The 19,477-nt window shown below is 34.9% G+C and overlaps 3 protein-coding genes across 3 annotated transcripts; 1 reads left to right on the forward strand and 2 right to left on the reverse strand.

The window, feature by feature from the left end:
• On the forward strand, positions 3,756-11,972 carry LOC105168572. Its single transcript, XM_011088706.2, is given in 6 exon segments — positions 3,756-4,719; positions 5,078-5,610; positions 5,912-6,509; positions 9,012-9,686; positions 10,239-10,774; positions 10,940-11,972. Coding segments are annotated over 6 exon segments (3,699 nt in total). The 5' UTR covers positions 3,756-3,971; the 3' UTR covers positions 11,549-11,972.
• On the reverse strand, positions 14,455-15,388 carry LOC105167834 (histone H4). Its single transcript, XM_020696263.1, has 2 exons — positions 15,018-15,388; positions 14,455-14,692 (listed from the first exon to the last, which is right to left on the reverse strand). Exon 1 carries the CDS (start codon positions 15,328-15,330, stop codon positions 15,019-15,021), a length of 312 nt encoding a protein of 103 aa, XP_020551922.1. The 5' UTR covers positions 15,331-15,388; the 3' UTR covers positions 14,455-14,692; position 15,018.
• Positions 14,518-15,011, reverse strand: LOC105168573 (histone H4-like; the record flags this gene model as incomplete). Its single annotated transcript, XM_011088707.2, has 1 exon — positions 14,518-15,011. A coding segment is annotated over one exon (318 nt), but the record flags the coding sequence as incomplete, so codon positions are not given.

A 19,477-nucleotide genomic window follows, 5' to 3' on the forward strand; every position in this document is an offset into this window, starting at 1 on the left:
TTAATATTACTCAAATATCATTTACTAATATCCCTATTCATTTTTATCACTTCCTCACTATCATAGCAACTAATTAAACACCTATCCATATAATTAAATATCCAGTTAACCAATCTGGTTAAATTGAACAAAATCAATCACTTAAATTGAACCAAATCAATCACTAATTTATAATTACTCTAAATTTATGATTAAACATTAAATCAAATAGTATAACTTATATTTAGTAAAGACACTAATTAAATAATATAATTATACTAATTAATTATTAATATTAAAATATTAAACATACCCGTTTTCGCCTTATTACTCATAAATCTATGTCTATATCTATATTATATATAAAAATACGAATATTCTAAGTGTTTGTTCGTTATTGTGAAAAGACACACATTACCCTTACTTGAATAATTTTTTAATTAGTAATAAATTATAATCATAAAGAATAAATTGTATAAAAGACAATTTAATAGTTCTAATACCTTTAAACTACTTAGACAATATGACAAATGCATCTAAGTAGTTGAAATAATTATTACTAAATATTTTTTCATATTATTATAACTTTGTCTTTTTATAACTAACTTTTATTTATTCAATTTGGATAATTTTTCTTAAGGTAACGAACAATTAGTATATTATAACTTTCGAGATATCTATAAAAGAACACCAAAAAAAAAATATAATATGTATAATTACTATTACTAAAATAAGGAAAAACTCTATAAAATTGAGAATAAACACTATTGATAACAATAAAAAGTAAATATTAGAAACAAATATATACTAACAAATTAGTCGTAGACTAAATTTCAATTGTATTCTAACGGAAGCGAAATATATATTTTTTAGAATAAATTTATGAAATAAATAAGTGTTGGTTAACAAATTAAGTAAGTATTAAGAATAAAAAGAATTATCGAAAAATAAAAGTACGATTTTTTATTAAAGTTAAAATTGTGTCTGAAAATTCAATTATTCAATATTAGATAATCAAATATGCACATATATAAATGATTAAGTGGAAGTCTGACTGAGCTTGTTAATACTTTAAAACATCTTATAAGATGTTTTAAAGCTTATAAGCTCTATAAAATTGTTTCATAATTTTTTCTTTATAAAGCTTATAAGATCTCAAAATAAAATGTTCATAATTGTAGGGTGAAAAGCCCTCAGTGATATCTTCTTTGACAAATGACCTAGCCAACTATTACAGAGGATTTGAAGTGCGAAACTCCTTAGTAATACAAACCGAAATATAAGCCAATAAAATATAACAGATATACAGAAAAATAATGAAAGAATAAGAGATAGAGAATAAGCTCAGATTTTTGCCAGATCCAAACCACAGATGCTCGAATTTCTTAGTCACAGAGACTTAGCTACCATGAACGGCCAAACCCACAGTTACACCATTGAAAACCACACCAAAGGCTCACAGAGATCTTGCCTTTAAACCGGTGACAAAGACCCACTACAAGAGCTCACTTAGAACTGATTAAAAGGAAGAAGAAGAGTGCATGTGTTATCTGTTCTTAGGAGCCGAGTGGTAGAACCCTTTTATAGGAAAAAGTAAACCGTCGAAATAGAAGTCTACGGTGGCTTTCGATAAGCCATTTAGTTGGCTATGGAAGGCCACCACCATTTCTGGTGGTCAAGTAAGGAAAGAATATAGAAGAAAGGAGAAGGAGAAGCAGATTGTCGGTGCAAGAGGAGAGGAAATGAGAGACATTAGGGTTAGGTTAGAATATATAGGTAGAGAGAGATAGGTCGGGTTACCAAGTAGTGGGTCGGGTAGGATTAGTGAGCAGCCAAGTGGGTTTGGGCCTTCGATTGGATGGGCATACCAATAATGGTCATTCGGACATATTTTCTTAACAATAATCTCATAAGCTCTTTAAGAAAAAGTAAGCCCAACCCATATTTTTCATAAAATTTTTAAAGCTATTTAATCTTAAGTTTTAATAGACAAAATCACTTTTACGATTGTATTAGTATTTCACTTTTATCATTCATATCATTGGAACTTTCTCCCCCAAAAGCAAACCTATGATTCTAAATTATAATGGTTAATTTAATGACCTTTTCTTTTTAGATATTATACAATATAAAAAGTTTATTTTACAGAACACTCTCATTACATCTTATATACTACAGTCTTTTATTTATCCAATAATTTAAAAACTTATTTCTGAAATAAAATTAAATATTTTTAAACTCGTAAAACATTTTATAAGATTTAGGAGCATATAAGATATTTCAAATAAGTTTAGCCGGACATTTTCTAAGTTTATAAGAACATAATATATTATTGAATACGAAATAAATAATACCAATTAGATTCATTATATGAATAAAATCAAGAAATCACACTGAAAATATGAAATTAAAAATTGCAAATAAAGGCAAAAATACTATTTCAAAATTTACAAGTTAATGAAGAATGTATTAATATCTTGACAAAATTAACATAATTATAGGACCTTGACATACAAATACTGCTAATTAGTATGTCTCATTAGATTAAAATTTGATTAAAAATAATTAGTTTGAAATCAATTCACATCACATCAATAATGTAAAAATGAAGGGCATCATGATATGGTAATAAAAGAAAAAATGTATCACACAGAAATAATATAATAAAAATAAATAAAACTAAAAACATAGAAAATCGCCAAAAAAAAAAGGTAGAAATAAAAAATGATCAATTTTATTAAATTAGAATTTCTCATAAAAAATTCCAAAAATAAGGGACTTTGACTAATTTTATTTTAATATTAGACTATTTTTATATGTTATATTTATTTTCACATTAATCCACTACAAGATCATTAAATATAATATCTGGTTTATACAAAATCAAAATTTTCAGTTTTAGGATTAAATTTTTTATACTATATAAAGTAAATTTACAAGAAAATTACAAATGATCGAATTAAGTGGTTTGGAACAATTATTATCATTTTTTTGTAAATATAATTGTAAATTTCAATGATAGAAATATAAATAAAATATGAATTTTAATATTTTCATAGCTAATAAATGATATGTTCATCTTTAAATATATATTTTTGTAGGTGCAACGCACAGAATACGCTCTAGTGTGTATATATATATAAAAGAGTGATAGTAGTGGTGGGCACATGTGGGCCATGCACAACTCAAGTCTCATCCCCATTTTCGAGAAACTATATCATTATTATTATTATTATTATTATTATTATTATTAACATTGATGAAAATTACAATTTTATCCTCTCTTTTCTTAATTTATATAATTTAGTCCTAAATATTTTATAAAGCTCCAATTTGCTCCAATCGAATTTAAGAATAATAAAAACTTGAATCAATAATTTATTCCTTAATTAACTAAATTTTCTAAATATTTATCAATTAATTTCATAATTATCTATTAAAAATTTGTGAATGTTACATTAACTTTCATCGAGTCCCATTTATTAGTCTCCTCTATCATCCATTTTTTGTAATAAACTTACCAAAATACCCTTATACACTGTAAGTCAATTTTTTTTTTCAATTTTGTGAAATTTTTTATGAACTAAATGAACATTTTTATTCTTACTATTCTTCAAACTTTCACTGGTGTTTTGTACATTCTTTTAAAAAAAATTAAAATAAATACAGTAAGGGCAAAATGACAATTTTATGCTCCCATTCAAGAATTTTATAATTTTATTGATTATTATGAGGGTATCAATAATTAAAAGGTATTCTTAGTTATATCAAATATAAAGAGAGTTGCTCATTGGAGTTGACTTTTATGAAAGAACAAACAAGCTTTTAGCTGTTTGAAGTCGTTTTTCTGAAGATGACTTCGAGTCAACTGGTACCTCCCATTCATTTGCTGTATCTGTTCTTTCCCATCTCAAGTTGCAGTAGCTCTTTGTCAATAACGACGGAACTGCTCTGTTAAAAGATCAGTTCTTCTCTCTCACAATCTTCCGCAGATGGGCCGGCTTGATTTGATGATTGAGTTGGAGCACGGGCCGCAATGTCAGGACGACAGACCGAAGAAGGAAGAAAGAAAGAGACCAACAAGAGGATCCCCGAGCAGAATCCACGATGATCACAACGAAAGCCAATCAAGCGATGAAGATGTAACAAATATCCAAAAGGACTATAACTTGTATCTGGCAGCCAAATATGACAACCTGGATGGCTTCTTGACCGTCCTCGATCGAGTTTCAGCAGCTGAGCACGCATCGTATGCTGACATTTTGATTCGACTGAGTCCTGCTGGAAATACATATATTCATGTAGCAGCTACACATGGAAACGAAGACATAGTAACTCACATAGCTGCAATGGTACCATCTCTTGTATTACGCAAGAATTCTGATGGAGACACTCCATTGCATCTTGCTGCCAAAGCTGGATAGGAATCAGTGGTAAGATCCCTGCTGCTAATCCGTAGGCAGGCTGAGAATCTGTTAACAGCAAAGAATGAGAGAGGAAACACAGCTTTGCATGAAGCATTAATCAATGGTCATGAATCAATTGCTCAATATTTGGTCAGAGAAGATCCTGTAGTGTCTTGTTATGAAAACAACGAACGCGAATCCGTATTATACTTGGCAGCCAAATATGGTTATACAGATTGCGTGCTTTTGATTCTTCAGCTCTCACCAGAAAGCATAGTTGAGCAGTTGAAGGAAAAATCTCCCATTCATGCAGCAATCAAGGGGAAGAATAGAGGTACATCCAACTTTTAAATATAGCTAATTAGGTGTCAGAAAATGGGGTTGATTGTATTTTAATTACCCTCTTGTAAATACGAACAGGCACAAAACCTCCCTGAGAAAGAAAAAAATGAAAATGTAATCTCTAAACTCTTGAAAAAGAAGCTCACTACCTTCAGTGTGGAGTCATATTGCCATTCTTTTTAAATATTCAGGCGGTCGCATCATGCTTTCAGAGGGATCTTTCTCTATTATTTATTTTCAAAGGGGACTCTATTGTACTTAATCCTAGAAAATATTGACAACAAGAAGAACCAGAAGAAAAAGCTCACTGTTCATATTCATGCTTCTAATGCCTGCTTTATGTGCTTCAGATGTTTTAGAAGCCATGTTGAACATGAACACAAATTTGGTTCAATTAAGAGATGCCAAAGGGAGAAATCCACTTCACTATGCAGCATCGTTAGGCTACCTTGAAGAGGTTCGTTACTTGCTAGACAAATGTGCTCCTAGTGCCACACAAAGAGACAATAGTGGTTCATTTCCCATTCATCTGGCATCCATCAACGGCAGTGTTGAGATCATCAGCCTTTTGCTTCAAGACTGCCCTTGTCCAGAGGAGCTTCTCGACAGGAACGATCTCAATATTTTACACCTAGCTGCCAAGAATGGAAGATACAACATAGTCAGATACATTCTCAGCACTCCTGCTCTCAGGAAACTCATAAATATGAAAGATAAAAATGGAAATGTGCCCCTGCATTTGGCCAGCAGGGAGGGGCACCCTAGAATTGTGAGTGCTTTGACATGGGACAAGAGGGTGGACGTTAAGATAGTCAATAACGAGGGGATGACAGCTCTAGATGTTGCTGAGTATTACATGAAGTACAATTCCCAATTTCGCCAGGTATGCACAATGAGCAACTGAACCACCTTGCAATCAGTTCATCAAACTTTGCCAGAATTTCACAATTCACAGTGTTTAAAATTGAAATCGCATAACGAGTATCTAATGCTCATCATGTGAAATGTATGGAGTTGTAAAATGCTTCTTTATAGTCTGTCCTGGAAAAAACATATATAGAAAAATCAGTGCATGCATATTTACAGATTAGGACCACAGAACCCCACTACAAGAAACAATGCACATTGTTTTATTGAATGCTGCAACAAACTAGCATCCTGATATCTACCATTCCCTCGATCAGCGTTTGACCTGGGCTGCTCTGAAAGCTGCTGGCACTCCTCGCTCTCTGTATCGAACAACTACAGGAGGACAGAACTCAAAGAAGAGTTCCAACATGGAAAATTACAAGGAAAGAGTCAACACTCTTTTGCTTGTATCAACTCTGGTTGCCACAGTAACTTTTGCAGCTGGTTTCACTGTGCCTGGTGGATATAATACCTCCGATGGAGATTTGGGAATTGCAGCCATGTTGAGAGAAAAGGGATTCCATATATTTGTTTTCTGTGACACTATAGCCATGTTTAGCTCCATTCTTGTTGCTGTCACTCTCATCTGGGCTCAATTAGGTGATCTCACCTTGGCGCTTAATGCTCTCACTTTGGCCGTGCCTGTCCTTGGCATTGCTCTTACTATGATGGCCATGGCTTTCACAGCTGGAGTATTCCTAGCAGTCAGCAAACTTAGGTGGCTTAGTACTGCTGTCTTGGTCATGGGCATCACCTTCTTCACGATTTTGTTTGTCCTCCTCCTTCCGTTATGCACTCCACTTACTTCAACTAATCGGATATTGCGCCACCTGTCCTACTATTCCTTCTACTTGCTCATACTAGCCACCAGAAGTTAGCCAAAGACTAGTTTGAGTAACAGTACAGCAATTCGTTGCATGATCTTTATGATTAGCCTTTTTGTACTTGTGTTTTATGCAAGAACTTTAAGGTTGATTTTAAGTTTTACCTGGCATGAGGTATTCCACATTATGCATTCTGCAATTCTTGCTGTTAGCGAACTTTATTTTTCCATTGCTTTGGTTTGCAGACTAAAATTTCAGCTTCTTTGACAGAGATCAGTCTTCACCATTGCCTCCCTTATTCTTTTAGAATTTTGAATCAACATTGAACGCGACCAAAAATGCTAACACAATACATGAGGTTCGATGTTGAAACTCAGGTATCAATATTAATGAATGCCACTTTTACTTACTCATACACATTAGTGGAATCACTCTATTTTCCGTATTAACTTTAATCTGCAATTCTATGAAAGTCAGGAATAAAGTCCCATAATTTGAAAGGGGGCGACAACTTTTTCTTAGCAGATTTCGGACAGTTATAAACTGCTGATCCGTAGCCCATTAATCACGAAGAAATGTATCTCAAGTCCTATGCAGAACGTCTTCTTCTCTAGAAGCCATCCTACTTCATTTATAGTAAAAGATCATAACTAGCAAGCTTATACACTCTAAGTCAGCAGTACAGAACCAGCATCTGGTTATTTCTCATGCTACCTATATTGGTCTTAGGAATTACCAACATGAGTAAAATGACACGAAAAGAAACTTTTTATGATTCAAAATAAATCTTATCTTAACAATGAACTTTCAGAGTGTTTAAATAAAATCAAATACAAGCAAAAAAAGTTATAAAATTTTTGAAAATAAGTTAAAAGCAAGGAGTATCATAAGAGCTTATAAGCTCATTTTCTAAAAATTTTATCCAATAATTTAAGGTATTTTTATAAATTCTCAGACAAGTTTGCCACATGCCCTGTAACGCCCTATATTACAAACTTCTCCAATTGATTATTTTTCATAAATTATCCTTTATTTAAGATGAAATAACTTACTAGGTACACCAGATGCTGATACACTAACAAGACCAATGCTTTAAAATTGGAGGGGACCGACTGGTTTAACCAGAAACCAACGAAAGGTCCAACCGAGTTTTATTAAAAATTTATAAAATAAAAAAATAAATGCAGATCAAGAAATGCAGCGAACCAGTGAAACGGTCAACCAGTTCACACCAAAAAATTAAAACAGAAAATTAAAAAAATATGAGAAACTCATTTTTACAATATTTTTAATCATATTTTTACAATATATGACTTTACTTGAAATTTGAGGATCACAAATTAAATTTGAGACGTAGATAAAAAATTACAGTATAAATCCATATAAAAAAATTCTAAATTCTATCTATTATTTTGAATTAAGTATTTAATATATTAAATTGAAATATTCATTCTTTAGAACTTGCACTTCGTTCAACTCTTCTAGTTTAGTCAATTTATTTATATATATATATATATATATATATATATGTAATTAATATATGTGTACCTATACCCGGATCAAGTGCTTCCTTTTAGCCAGTTCGAAAAAAGTTGGATGACTAAAATAACTCTTATTTATATATTTCAGATTAGTTATGAAATTATTGCACAGCTTCCTTTGACTTAGTACTGACATAAGCCATGACAAACACTAAGGGCCGAATTACTCCTACTTTCTTGGTGCAAAGCAAACACTTTTCTGCATCTTGAATATTCTTTTAGGACTACTTTGCCAAGAAGCTACCAACGTTAAAAAATACTAAAAACTTGACCATGGTGGTATTATAAATGCCATATACTGCAATTAATCAAATAACATATGACTAGTTGTTAGCTCAACTGAGTGGCTGTGCAAGTTACAAGTAGATTCCTACAAATTGAACTTTCCTAGATTTGTCACCAGCAAATAAGTCATCATCATCATAAGAAAATACTGCATTATGTGACTAACATTTTCCATATGCAGTACAAGGAGGTTCTGCCAAGACTATATTTCCATGAACAGATCTAATTATTATCATATGAAGAATAAGATGTTAGGAAAAAGGTTCATAATAAGAATCTTAAAAGGGCACTTGAAAAATTCCAAAAATATTACTTGTTTTTTATATATTCAGGAGATCCTTTAAGCATTGAAGAATATTCCAACTTACTAAACATAATAAAGTTCCTAATTTTACCATGTATATATTAACATGAGCTCTTACATGTTATTACTCACAATTTATTATAAGCTCTTAGCTTATTTTACCTAAACAAGTTTGGATCTCATGTGTAGTTTATAGGCTTGAAATATAATAAGACTCGTTGTTTAAGCTTTAAGCTAACACCCAACACAAACGTCTTTTACAATGACACTAGTGATTGAAAGTTGAAAGAGCACAATTCAAACAAAACAACAAACAACCAGGTTTCAGAGAAATTACCAGATAATTTCCATAAGTTGAAACGTTTGTCAATATAAAGTCCTCATAAGCGCCATTTTCCAAAAGAAGAATGCAAGTAAAGTTAATTGGCAAGCCAGTTACCTATGCCCGTGCTCAAGAATCCAGGTTTGCTGGAGGAAGAGGAGGAGGAAAGTTACGGTACTTCAGAAAATATGGATCCTGAGCTATACAGAGCAACAACTGAAGGTGACATTCTTCATTTTGTAAGAGCAATGGAAAAGGGACAACCTGACCGATATCACAGCCCACCAGCTTCTTGTGTGCAATTAGGCCCTCAAAAGAACACAGTTCTGCACATAGCAACAAGCTTTGCTCATTATGAAATTGTCAAACTTATCTGCAAGGACTTACCATTCTTTGTTGCTGAAAAGAATGCAAAAGGTGACACCGCACTGCATATTGCAGCAAGAGCTGGTGACTCGCTGTTGGTGATGCTGTTAGTTAATTCAGATTTCAAAGAGGGTGGCTTAGCTGAAAAAAATGACGAAGGAAACACTGCCCTGCATGAAGCTCTCAAATATGGGCACGAAGAAGTGGCTCGAATATTGATCAATAAAAATCTGGAGATGCCTTATTCACTTAACAAGGAAGGTAAGTCTTTGCTTTATCTGGCTGCAGAAGCAGGGTTTGTCACCATTGTGAGACTCCTCATGGACAATCCTGTCGGGAATAACAGTATGGGTGGAAAACATAAAAATAAGTCACCTGTTTATGCTGCGATTCGTGGACGCAACATTGGTAAGTTTCTTGTAAAACCATTCACGTTTGACTTTATTATAATCTCCAGGTGATGATCTCGAGTTAACACTAGGTAAGATGCACAGTGGGACAAGGACCAGATGAGAAAAATGCAAACATAGGAATCAGGTTCATTTATACTACTGTACGGATGAAAACAAATTTAATTTCCATGAACATGTATCAGCATTGACTTAGGAAGGCAAGACCCAAGTTAACCATATGAAGGGGTTCCACACTCTCAATTAATTTCACTTGAGCTAAAATCAACCGACAATGTTTCCAATGAAAAGCATCTATATGTAGGAAGAATACATGAGCACAGTTGAACAGTAAGCATTAAATTTGGAATGGCAAGATACAGAGCAACTCTAAATATGATTGTTTCTTATGTTCAAAAGGAAATTCTCTTTTCTAATCCGACTTATAACTAGAAGATGTGTTTATCTTGCAATACCTTACAACAGCTTGATAAAGTTGTTCATCCACTTCATGATATCAGCTGAAATATAATTTTTTGTTCTTTTCTTCTTTCTTTTTCTTAAAATTTAGATGTCTTAAAGTTATTGTGGGAAAGGGATCCATCATCATTTGAGCTAAGAAATGGCAAAGGAAAGAATCCTCTACATGCTGCTGTATGCATGGGATATACTGAAGCAGTCAAATTCTTACTGGATAAAGATTATGAATTTGCTTACCAAAATGATAAGTGGGGCAACTACCCAATCCATTCAGCATCCAACAAAGGCCTTCTTGATATAATCAAGTTTATGCTTCAGCAGCGTCCAGATACAAGGGATCTGCTAACTGCACACGGTCAAAATATGCTACACGTTGCAGCTAGAAGTGGAAAGTACGAAGCAGTGAAGTATATGCTTAAAATGCCAGGACTGGAGAAGCTTATTAGTGAAAGAGATGAAGACGGAAACACACCTTTACACCTGGCAACAATGTACGGGCACCTAAAGATAGTTGCCATGCTCGTAAGGGATGAAAGAGTTAATCTTAAGTTGCTAAACAACAATCGTCAAACAGCACTTGACATTGCTGAAGAACAAATGGAAATGGGATTGGCATCATTTCAGAAGGTTAGTGCTTTACTTGGCACGTTGAAATAAATTGCAATAACTATAAAACAAAGTTGAATGAAATTTGTCTAATGATGATACCTGCAACTTTTCATTTACAAGTTTAAACATATGATCCACATGTCTCTGCATAATCTCTAAGGCGATTGTCAATTTTCAATGCAGAGGCTTACCTGCATGGTCCTGAGAGTTTTTGGTGCCCCACAAGCATGTCAACCTAAGACTTCCAGAAGTGCATGTGTCAGGCTTGGAGACCAACCAGAGACAGAAAGTTGGAGAGATAAGGTAAACGTAATTCTGCTGGTGGCAACAGTAATTGCAACTGTTACATTTCAAGCAGGTTTCACCATACCTGGTGGTTATAACAACAGTAATCCTGACCAAGGTCTTGCAACCATGATAGAGAAGGTGAAATTTCAGGAGTTTGTAATTTGCGACACTATAGCATTGTATAGCTCTATTATCGTTGCTGTCACACTCATATGGGCACAATTGGGAGATCCTAGTTCCATGCAAGTTGCTTTAAAATTGGCTTTACCTCTGCTGGGAATAGCTCTTGCCATGATGTCTATAGCATTCTTGGCGGGTGTCTACCTCATAGTAAGCAAACTCTGTTGGCTTGCAAATGTCGTCATGATCATCGGCTCATTCTTTCTCGCTGTGCTCGTAGTGATATTTATTCCTCTGTGTTTCTTAGGCTCATCAAACTACCATAGATTCCGCCGCTTCTCATACCATCCATTCCGTCTGGTGTTATATACACTGGGAGCCTGAGAATTCTAAATAGCATACCAGGTTATCAGAAGATATCCTCAGTTGCAAGTATTCTGTAATAAGTCTGCGCTCTGTTGGGTTGTGGATCAATGATAATAAGTTGGTCAATATGTTGTGTGATTGAAACTGAAGAATTTCCGAAAAATTCTTCATACTAGATGGGCTTGACATGCCCAGAATTCTACTCTTCAATGTATGTGGGAAGAAATAATAGTCTGGACAGAAGTCTGCAGTTTATGATGTCCGTAAATCTGCTTATTCCTCAGAATAGTTTGCCTAAAGTGAAATGTGCGATATATATGGCATGTAAACTATATGGCCTATGAGCTCTACTCCATATCTGGCTGCAGTTTAATTAGCATAATACTCACTCCTTGAATTTGATGTTTAAAATTCTCTACTCCGATTATTCGTATTGACTTCATTAAACAGCCAGAAACAAAGATGATTAGAGAAGCACAAAAACTCATGGCAATTAGACATGAATCCTCTCAAGCATTAAGTTTTACAATGAGATGCTAGAGAAATGATAACTTCTTTCAAGTTATATCATACAACCTTTTTTTCCGTAGTGATGATCCTTATATGCTGTTCTGCTCCCTGATGAAAGTACCTACATTAGCTACCGAGCTAAATGATCCTAAAGGTAATAGCAAACAAGAAATTCATCATCTGCTGCCCAAAATCAAATACCGGGCCTCATTTGCTATGAGACCTACTTAAATTGATTATGTTGCCCAATTCATTCTGTTTGCTTTTGTTTTTGGTCTAGCTAAAAAATGGGACAATCTTGAGCACTTTCTTCTGGCTACCATACTCGGATTACCAAGCGAAGGGGCAAGCCTAAACCTCAACATGAGTGACGCATGCTTATTCAAGCGAGCACGAAAAAGGTACTAAAGAAGCATGCTTGAGGTCAAAAGACGACCTCAACACAAGGAGAGACGATGAGAACAAAGTGGGATAAAAACAGAGGGAATAGAGGATTACGAACACAGTCCTTTTGCAGTTCCATTTTTGGGGTGGGTCTAGAGCGAAGGAAAGAGATGTGTGGCAGAGCGCAGTTGAGGCGTCAAACGAACATGTTTGAGTATGGATCATAATTGAGCAAAAGATCTGCTCATCGAAACGTGGTCTTAAAGCGAAGATCTTGACCTGGAAGGATCGAAGAGAGCACTAGTAGATCGAGCTGTAGGTGCATGGACTTGGCTAGTGAAGCACAAACCAGTCATCTTTCCATAGAGAGTGCTACACACCTTAGCTACACTACACCTATGGTAGCAGCTTAACTATACTAGCTACAAAAGCGCTTAGCCCGTTCGCGCCTTCCAACTAGGAAGTCGCTCTCTGCCTTTTAAGCTGCATTCTCCTGCAACAACCCTGCATGATCCATTCTAAGGAAGGACTGGAGTCCCCGAGTATTCTCAGGTATCAGAGATGACCTTTGCTTCGATCCTTATTCCCCACATAGATCCACAACTATTCCTATTCCAGATCCTAATCTGACATGAGCCATGAGGCTATGAGAGAAACAAAACCAGCTTCAATTACCATTGAACCTTTATTTAGTTTAGTTGGGCAATCAAAAAGGGGGAGTGTGTGGTTCCTCAATCTTGGCTTGGGAAAATAAGGAAGATTCTTTTTTTGGAATAAAGACTAAAAAAGAATGTAAGTTTCTTTCTTCTATCACTCTATCTTGATCCTCTATAGTATCATCCGTTCATTACTCTAATCAGATATGTGGTAATTTATTTTCCTTGTATCTTGTTTTTTTTATATATGTATAAGAAAATTGGGTAGCTTAAATTCTAGTAACCACTACGGGTCAGAATACATCTTTGAAGTCACTTACAAGAATATTTATAATTCACCCAGAAAAACAAACATGCAACTTTTTGACAAGAAGCAGTCTGTCTTTACTCCTGACCAGACCAACATCCATTGGCATCAGTGGCAATTTATACCAACATATGTAGTAGATGAACAGCTCATATTTAGAATACATGATTATTATGTAGCATTATATGAATTATCTATTAGTACAGATAAACTCAAACATAAATACAGAGAAGAAAAGCATTCTGGAAAGGGAAACCAAGTACCACTAATTATTCATCCTAAGAGCAGCAGATGTTTATATGGTTTAAAAGTGGCAAACCTCATAGCTCATATAGTATTTAATCTGACAATGCTGCAGAGCAAGGTTGCCAACTGCATACATCAAGTTTACAAAGTCGCCTGATCCAAACAGCACAACTATGAGTTAGATACTTCATTGGTGAAACCAAACTTCCTCTTAACTAAACGAAGGAGCATCTAAATGAGTAGCAAGAATATTGATACCAAAATCCATAGAAAGAGGAGGGTAGTTGACAATTGTTGATTTGCTTTATGACTAGAAAACCAAAATACTGTCTCCAGCTAATCAAAATACTGAAGGATAAACTGAATGGCAACAGACCCTGATTTTAATATTTATTATCCTTCACACTGATATTCTAGAAAAAAATTTTGCTCTGGCACACAATAGTAAAAGATTCCTTAGGACTCCATTGTCAGACATATATGTATTGGATTTACCCAAAGTAATTGGGCAAATAGCTTCTAACATCTCTCATTTAGATCAATACTCAAAGTTATGCTAACAAGTTCAGTGGTTGAGAATCATGGATCCAAAATCATTTTCTCCCAATTCATTCAACCCATACCTTGTAGTATTCAATAGTTAACCCATCAACCCGAGTAAAAGAAAATACCAAAAAGTATGAAAAATGTAAGCAAGCAGAAACAGCATTTTTCAGCATTGAGAAACTTACAATGCTGCAATCACAACCAAGTGACAGATATTTGGAATGATAGATACACCATGTATCAGACGAAATGAACTACAACAATAAAAACAGAGATAAATATACAAATAGCAGCCATGGTAAATAACAGGAAGAAACAATAGTCAAAACCCAAAGACATCCAAAACAATTACAAAATCGTTAAGCTTTGCTACAATTAGACTAATTCTTCAAGCGAAACATCATTTCACTAAAGGAACATTGAACTCCATACATTCAATTAAAACCACAAAACCTTTAACGAAAATCAGAAAGCTACAACAAATGTACACAAAATCCTAAACCTAAAGACGACCTCAACCACCAAAGCCGTAAAGTGTACGGCCCTGCCTCTTGAGTGCATAAACCACATCCATGGCAGTAACAGTTTTGCGGCGGGCGTGTTCGGTGTAGGTAACAGCATCACGTATGACGTTTTCCAGGAAAATCTTCAGAACGCCACGCGTCTCTTCGTAGATTAATCCGCTGATTCGCTTAACGCCGCCTCGACGAGCCAACCGGCGAATGGCCGGCTTTGTTATTCCTTGAATGTTATCACGTAGGACCTTGCGGTGGCGCTTAGCTCCGCCCTTTCCCAAACCCTTGCCGCCCTTGCCCCGTCCCGTAAACCTAAAGACGACCTCAACCACCAAAGCCGTAAAGTGTACGGCCCTGCCTCTTGAGTGCATAAACCACATCCATGGCAGTAACAGTTTTGCGGCGGGCGTGTTCGGTGTAGGTAACAGCATCACGTATGACGTTTTCCAGGAAAATCTTCAGAACGCCACGCGTCTCTTCGTAGATTAATCCGCTGATTCGCTTAACGCCGCCTCGACGAGCCAACCGGCGAATGGCCGGCTTTGTTATTCCTTGAATGTTATCACGTAGGACCTTGCGGTGGCGCTTAGCTCCGCCCTTTCCCAAACCCTTGCCGCCCTTGCCCCGTCCCGACATTTTTCTGCAATTCGAAAATCTTTCCTAATCTTGTTTTGACTGTTGATGCGGTCTTCGAACTGACAATGGGAGGTTTTAAATAGAGGTGATTATCGATATAGAGTCGTTAGATTCTCAGTACTAATGGACGGTCGAAGATGGCGATCCCTGGCTTAAGTTTTAGTCGATCTGTGCCGTTGATCAAAAGAACATCGACGGTAGAAATGAGAGTATTCTGAGGACGTGATCGTGGCCTTGGTGCTGTCAGATCGTTTCGGCTTCCTAGAAGGCCTTGTTTGGTTGGAAAAACGAAATCAAGCGGAATTGGGCTGCTCCATACAAATATTTCTGGCTTAATTATTTATTTATTATTAAAAAAATTACAAAAATAATATTTTTTTTAATATGTCAACAGATCGACACCAAAAAATAAAAATTAAGTTAAAGACTGAATCGTAGATAGCATCCATGATTCGGAGGCAAATATTTTTTTTTAAAATAATGGTCGAGTCGTGGATGACCTCTTGGTTGGTATCCACGACCTTGAGCCATGGATACCAACCACAACTCAAGATCGTGAACTTAGTCCATGACTTTATCTTTTTTTTATTCTCGTAATTTATTATAAGTTTAAATAATTTAGTAATTAAAATTAATAATAACAAAAATATGTATATTACATTAAAATTATTAATTATAAATTTAAACATTATAATTACAATCAATTTATTACAAATATTGTAATAAACATACAAATATTAAAAATGTTCGCCTACTCTACAATTGCGTCTGTGGGTTGACGCGAGGTTTTCTTATTTTCTAGCCAATATTTTGTATTAGCTAATTTTGTTCATTATTATCATCATCACCAGAATTAATGTGCAATCAACTCAATGATGCTGCATAATTGGGCTCTACATTGCCACGATATGCACTAAATAATAAAAATATTATTAGTGAAATATTATATTTTGGTGCATATACTTGATTAATGTCAAGGCCAAAGTCAAGATCTACATGTGAAGAATAAGCTTCCATGGCTTGGTATATATAGAGCTTATTGAAATCAATCATCTTGTATTAGTTGAGACACATAGTAATCTTGAAACTTGGCCAGATCTACATGTGAAGAATAAGCTTCCATGGCTTGGCATATATGAAGCCGATTGAAATCAATCATCTTGTATTAGTTGAGGCACGTAGTAATCTTAAGGCGTATACGTTTTAAAAGGACCACTATATCCACCCCCATATCATCACGTTCAACTGAACCAATAGACATTCGGTTAGAACTCTCCCTTATCTATAGGATGTGGTGGGAGCATTACCGGAACATAACGTTACAATTTGTTGTGGCTGATGTGTTAGGATTTTCTTGATAATTTTTATTCCATGTGCAAATCAGTCGATACCGTTCAATATCTAGTGGTGTAGATTGACAAATTGCTCCAAGGGCATTTACCTCTACATTCTGAAGAATGTAGAGGTTGGAATCCGCTTTCTACATGTCTGTCAGTAGATGATGACATGAAATGACGTGTTATGTTGTTGTACCATTCCCAGTACCTTCATTCTGTGTCTCTTTTGTTGAAAATAAATGGCATTTGTACAATCGAAACATACTTTCTCTGTTATCTAGTGATGTATTGTATATGTTGCAGGTTCTAGACAGAGCCCGTACGATTTTTACGGTAGATTTGATGAAAGCGCATGTCCCTAGTATCTGCCGCTTTTGGAATATTTTACATCATCTCAAATTGACGAAGGACCCATTTGGGATTATGCATTTCCTCTATTGTATAGAATATTAATATTGAAGGACATGTTAATCTCCACACTTGGGGGTTAAAATCAGTTGGGTAGGCCATAATGACATCGGAGTCCATATCATACGGCTGCCAAATAAACTGTAGTAAACGAACAGATTTAATTAATGTGCATTAATATTCGTATAGACGTACGTAATGTCTTGAATACAAGACATTTAATCAGACTGCATCTCATTCAATATATTTCTTGTGACCCGGACAGTTGTTCATACTATCTGGGTGAAGTTGTGCTCACAGTTACATATCGCACCATATGGTGTTGTTGGGAGCAAGCGATTATTATCTGTGATGCGTTCAAAAAATACATGGGACCAATGGATAAGGACTATGCTCAAAGCTTGGGCCGAAGTGAATGCAAATCCTAAAGGGGGATCTGCAAAAAAGGCATTAGCACTCTAACTTCCAAGTTAATATCGGATTTAGGAGAAAAATAATCGAAAGAAATAAAATGTAATGAGAAATCATAATAAAGCAAGCAATTTTTGTGAGAGAAATCGTGCTAAGAGTGCAATTTGAATGCTAAAGCGAGAAGGAAGAGTGGTTTCTCAAATTCTAGAAGAAGTCCCCGTAGAGGGATTGAAGGTGTCTCTGTTGGAGAATTGAAGGTGTCCCTACTAGAGGGCTGAAGAAGGCGTCCATGTTGGAGAACTGAAGGGTTTCCTTGTTAAAGGACTGAATAATGCGTCCTTGTTGGAGGACTGAATGAGGCGTCCCTATTGGAGGACTAAAGGCGTCCATGTTAAAGAACTGAAAGGGGTCCCTACTGGAGGGCTGAAGAGGGTGTCCTTGTTGGGGGGTGCTGAAATGAAAATTTAAATAAAAATTAGGATTTCGTGAATAAAATATGAGAGAAGCAGGAGTTGAAAGTTGTAGTGAATAGCAAGACAATTTTCAGCTTTTTGAAGGTTTGTCTGTTAGGGGGATGTTGCCTGTATTTCTAGAAAAGGAGTCCCTCTTCGTAGGGACTGTGTTTATAGCTGCATTTCCAGAAAAGAAGGCAAAAATATGGGGATAAGGCACGATCTTATCTCCTCCTTGACTTGAGCAACACTTCTTTAGTTGGGGGAGGACTTGGCCCATATATATACGTTCCAGACCCAAATTTGCAAAACTAATATAAGCTCGTGTTATTGCTTTAATATTTTCATAAAACATATATGTCTACAAATTTAAAATTGAATGTTACTTGTAACAACTACAACGCTTCACCAATTGCAACTTTGCCTTTGGTGTTGGCATTACATAATTCACGATATAAAAATACAAGGATAGCACTGCCCCAATTGTAGTTCCTGGCTTCTACTATATCCTCTAATTTTGTAAGATATAATAATGGTATCAGGTTTCCTGATGAATCAGGACACATCACCCCACCCAGTAGGAGCAATGCAACTGCATGTGCATACTGTACGATAATTTCGTGCATTATGTTGGGAGTAATTTCAACCCGTGGTATGTGAGATATAATTGCATAAGTTTGCAATCGTGAAGCTTGAACGTTGTCGCACTTGGTCGAAAACGTAAATACGTTAGGCAGTAATCCTACCATTCAATAGTCCTTAATATTTATATTTTTATTGTAATATTTGTAATAAATTGGTTATACTATAATGTTTAAATTTATAATTAATAATTTTAATGTAATATACGTATTTTTGTTATTATTAATTCTACTTACTAAATTATTTAAACTTATAATAAATTAAGAAATAAATAAATAAATAAAGTCGTGGACTAGGTCCACGACCTCAAGTTAGCATCCACTACTCGACCATTATTTTAAAAAGAAAATATTTTGCAGCATCCACAACTTGATGCTTTAATTTTTAAAAAAAAATATATTTTTGGTTCCGACAACCACTACTTGACGCAAATTTGCTAACATATTTAAAAATATATTATTTTTATAATTTTTTTAATAAATAAGTAATTAAACCAAACGTTTCTTCAGCCCATGGAACAATCAAGTGGCTCAATAGTAACTAGGGGAGTGAGATGAGTCGAGCTGGCTCGTGAAGCGCTCGATTTTGAGCTCGACTATTCGAGCTCAAGTTGAGCCAGCTCGAGCTTGAGCTCATTTTCTTCTATTCATCCAACTCACAAGTTTTTTTATTTTTTATATATATTTTTATTTTAAAATTTTTATATGTCTAATTTCATATTCAATACTTTATCAATTTTATACTCAAAATTGACCATATATTATAATTATTAATCAATATCAAATATTTTATTTTAGGTAATAATAAATTATGGTACTTTTTTTTATCAATATCAAATTTGAGAGGGATCAGCCAGCCACTAGAGGACTCTATACTAAATCTAAGGGAGGATCAGAG

Source organism: Sesamum indicum, linkage group LG8 (genome assembly GCF_000512975.1).
Source record: "Sesamum indicum cultivar Zhongzhi No. 13 linkage group LG8, S_indicum_v1.0, whole genome shotgun sequence".
Lineage (NCBI taxonomy): Eukaryota > Viridiplantae > Streptophyta > Magnoliopsida > Lamiales > Pedaliaceae > Sesamum > Sesamum indicum.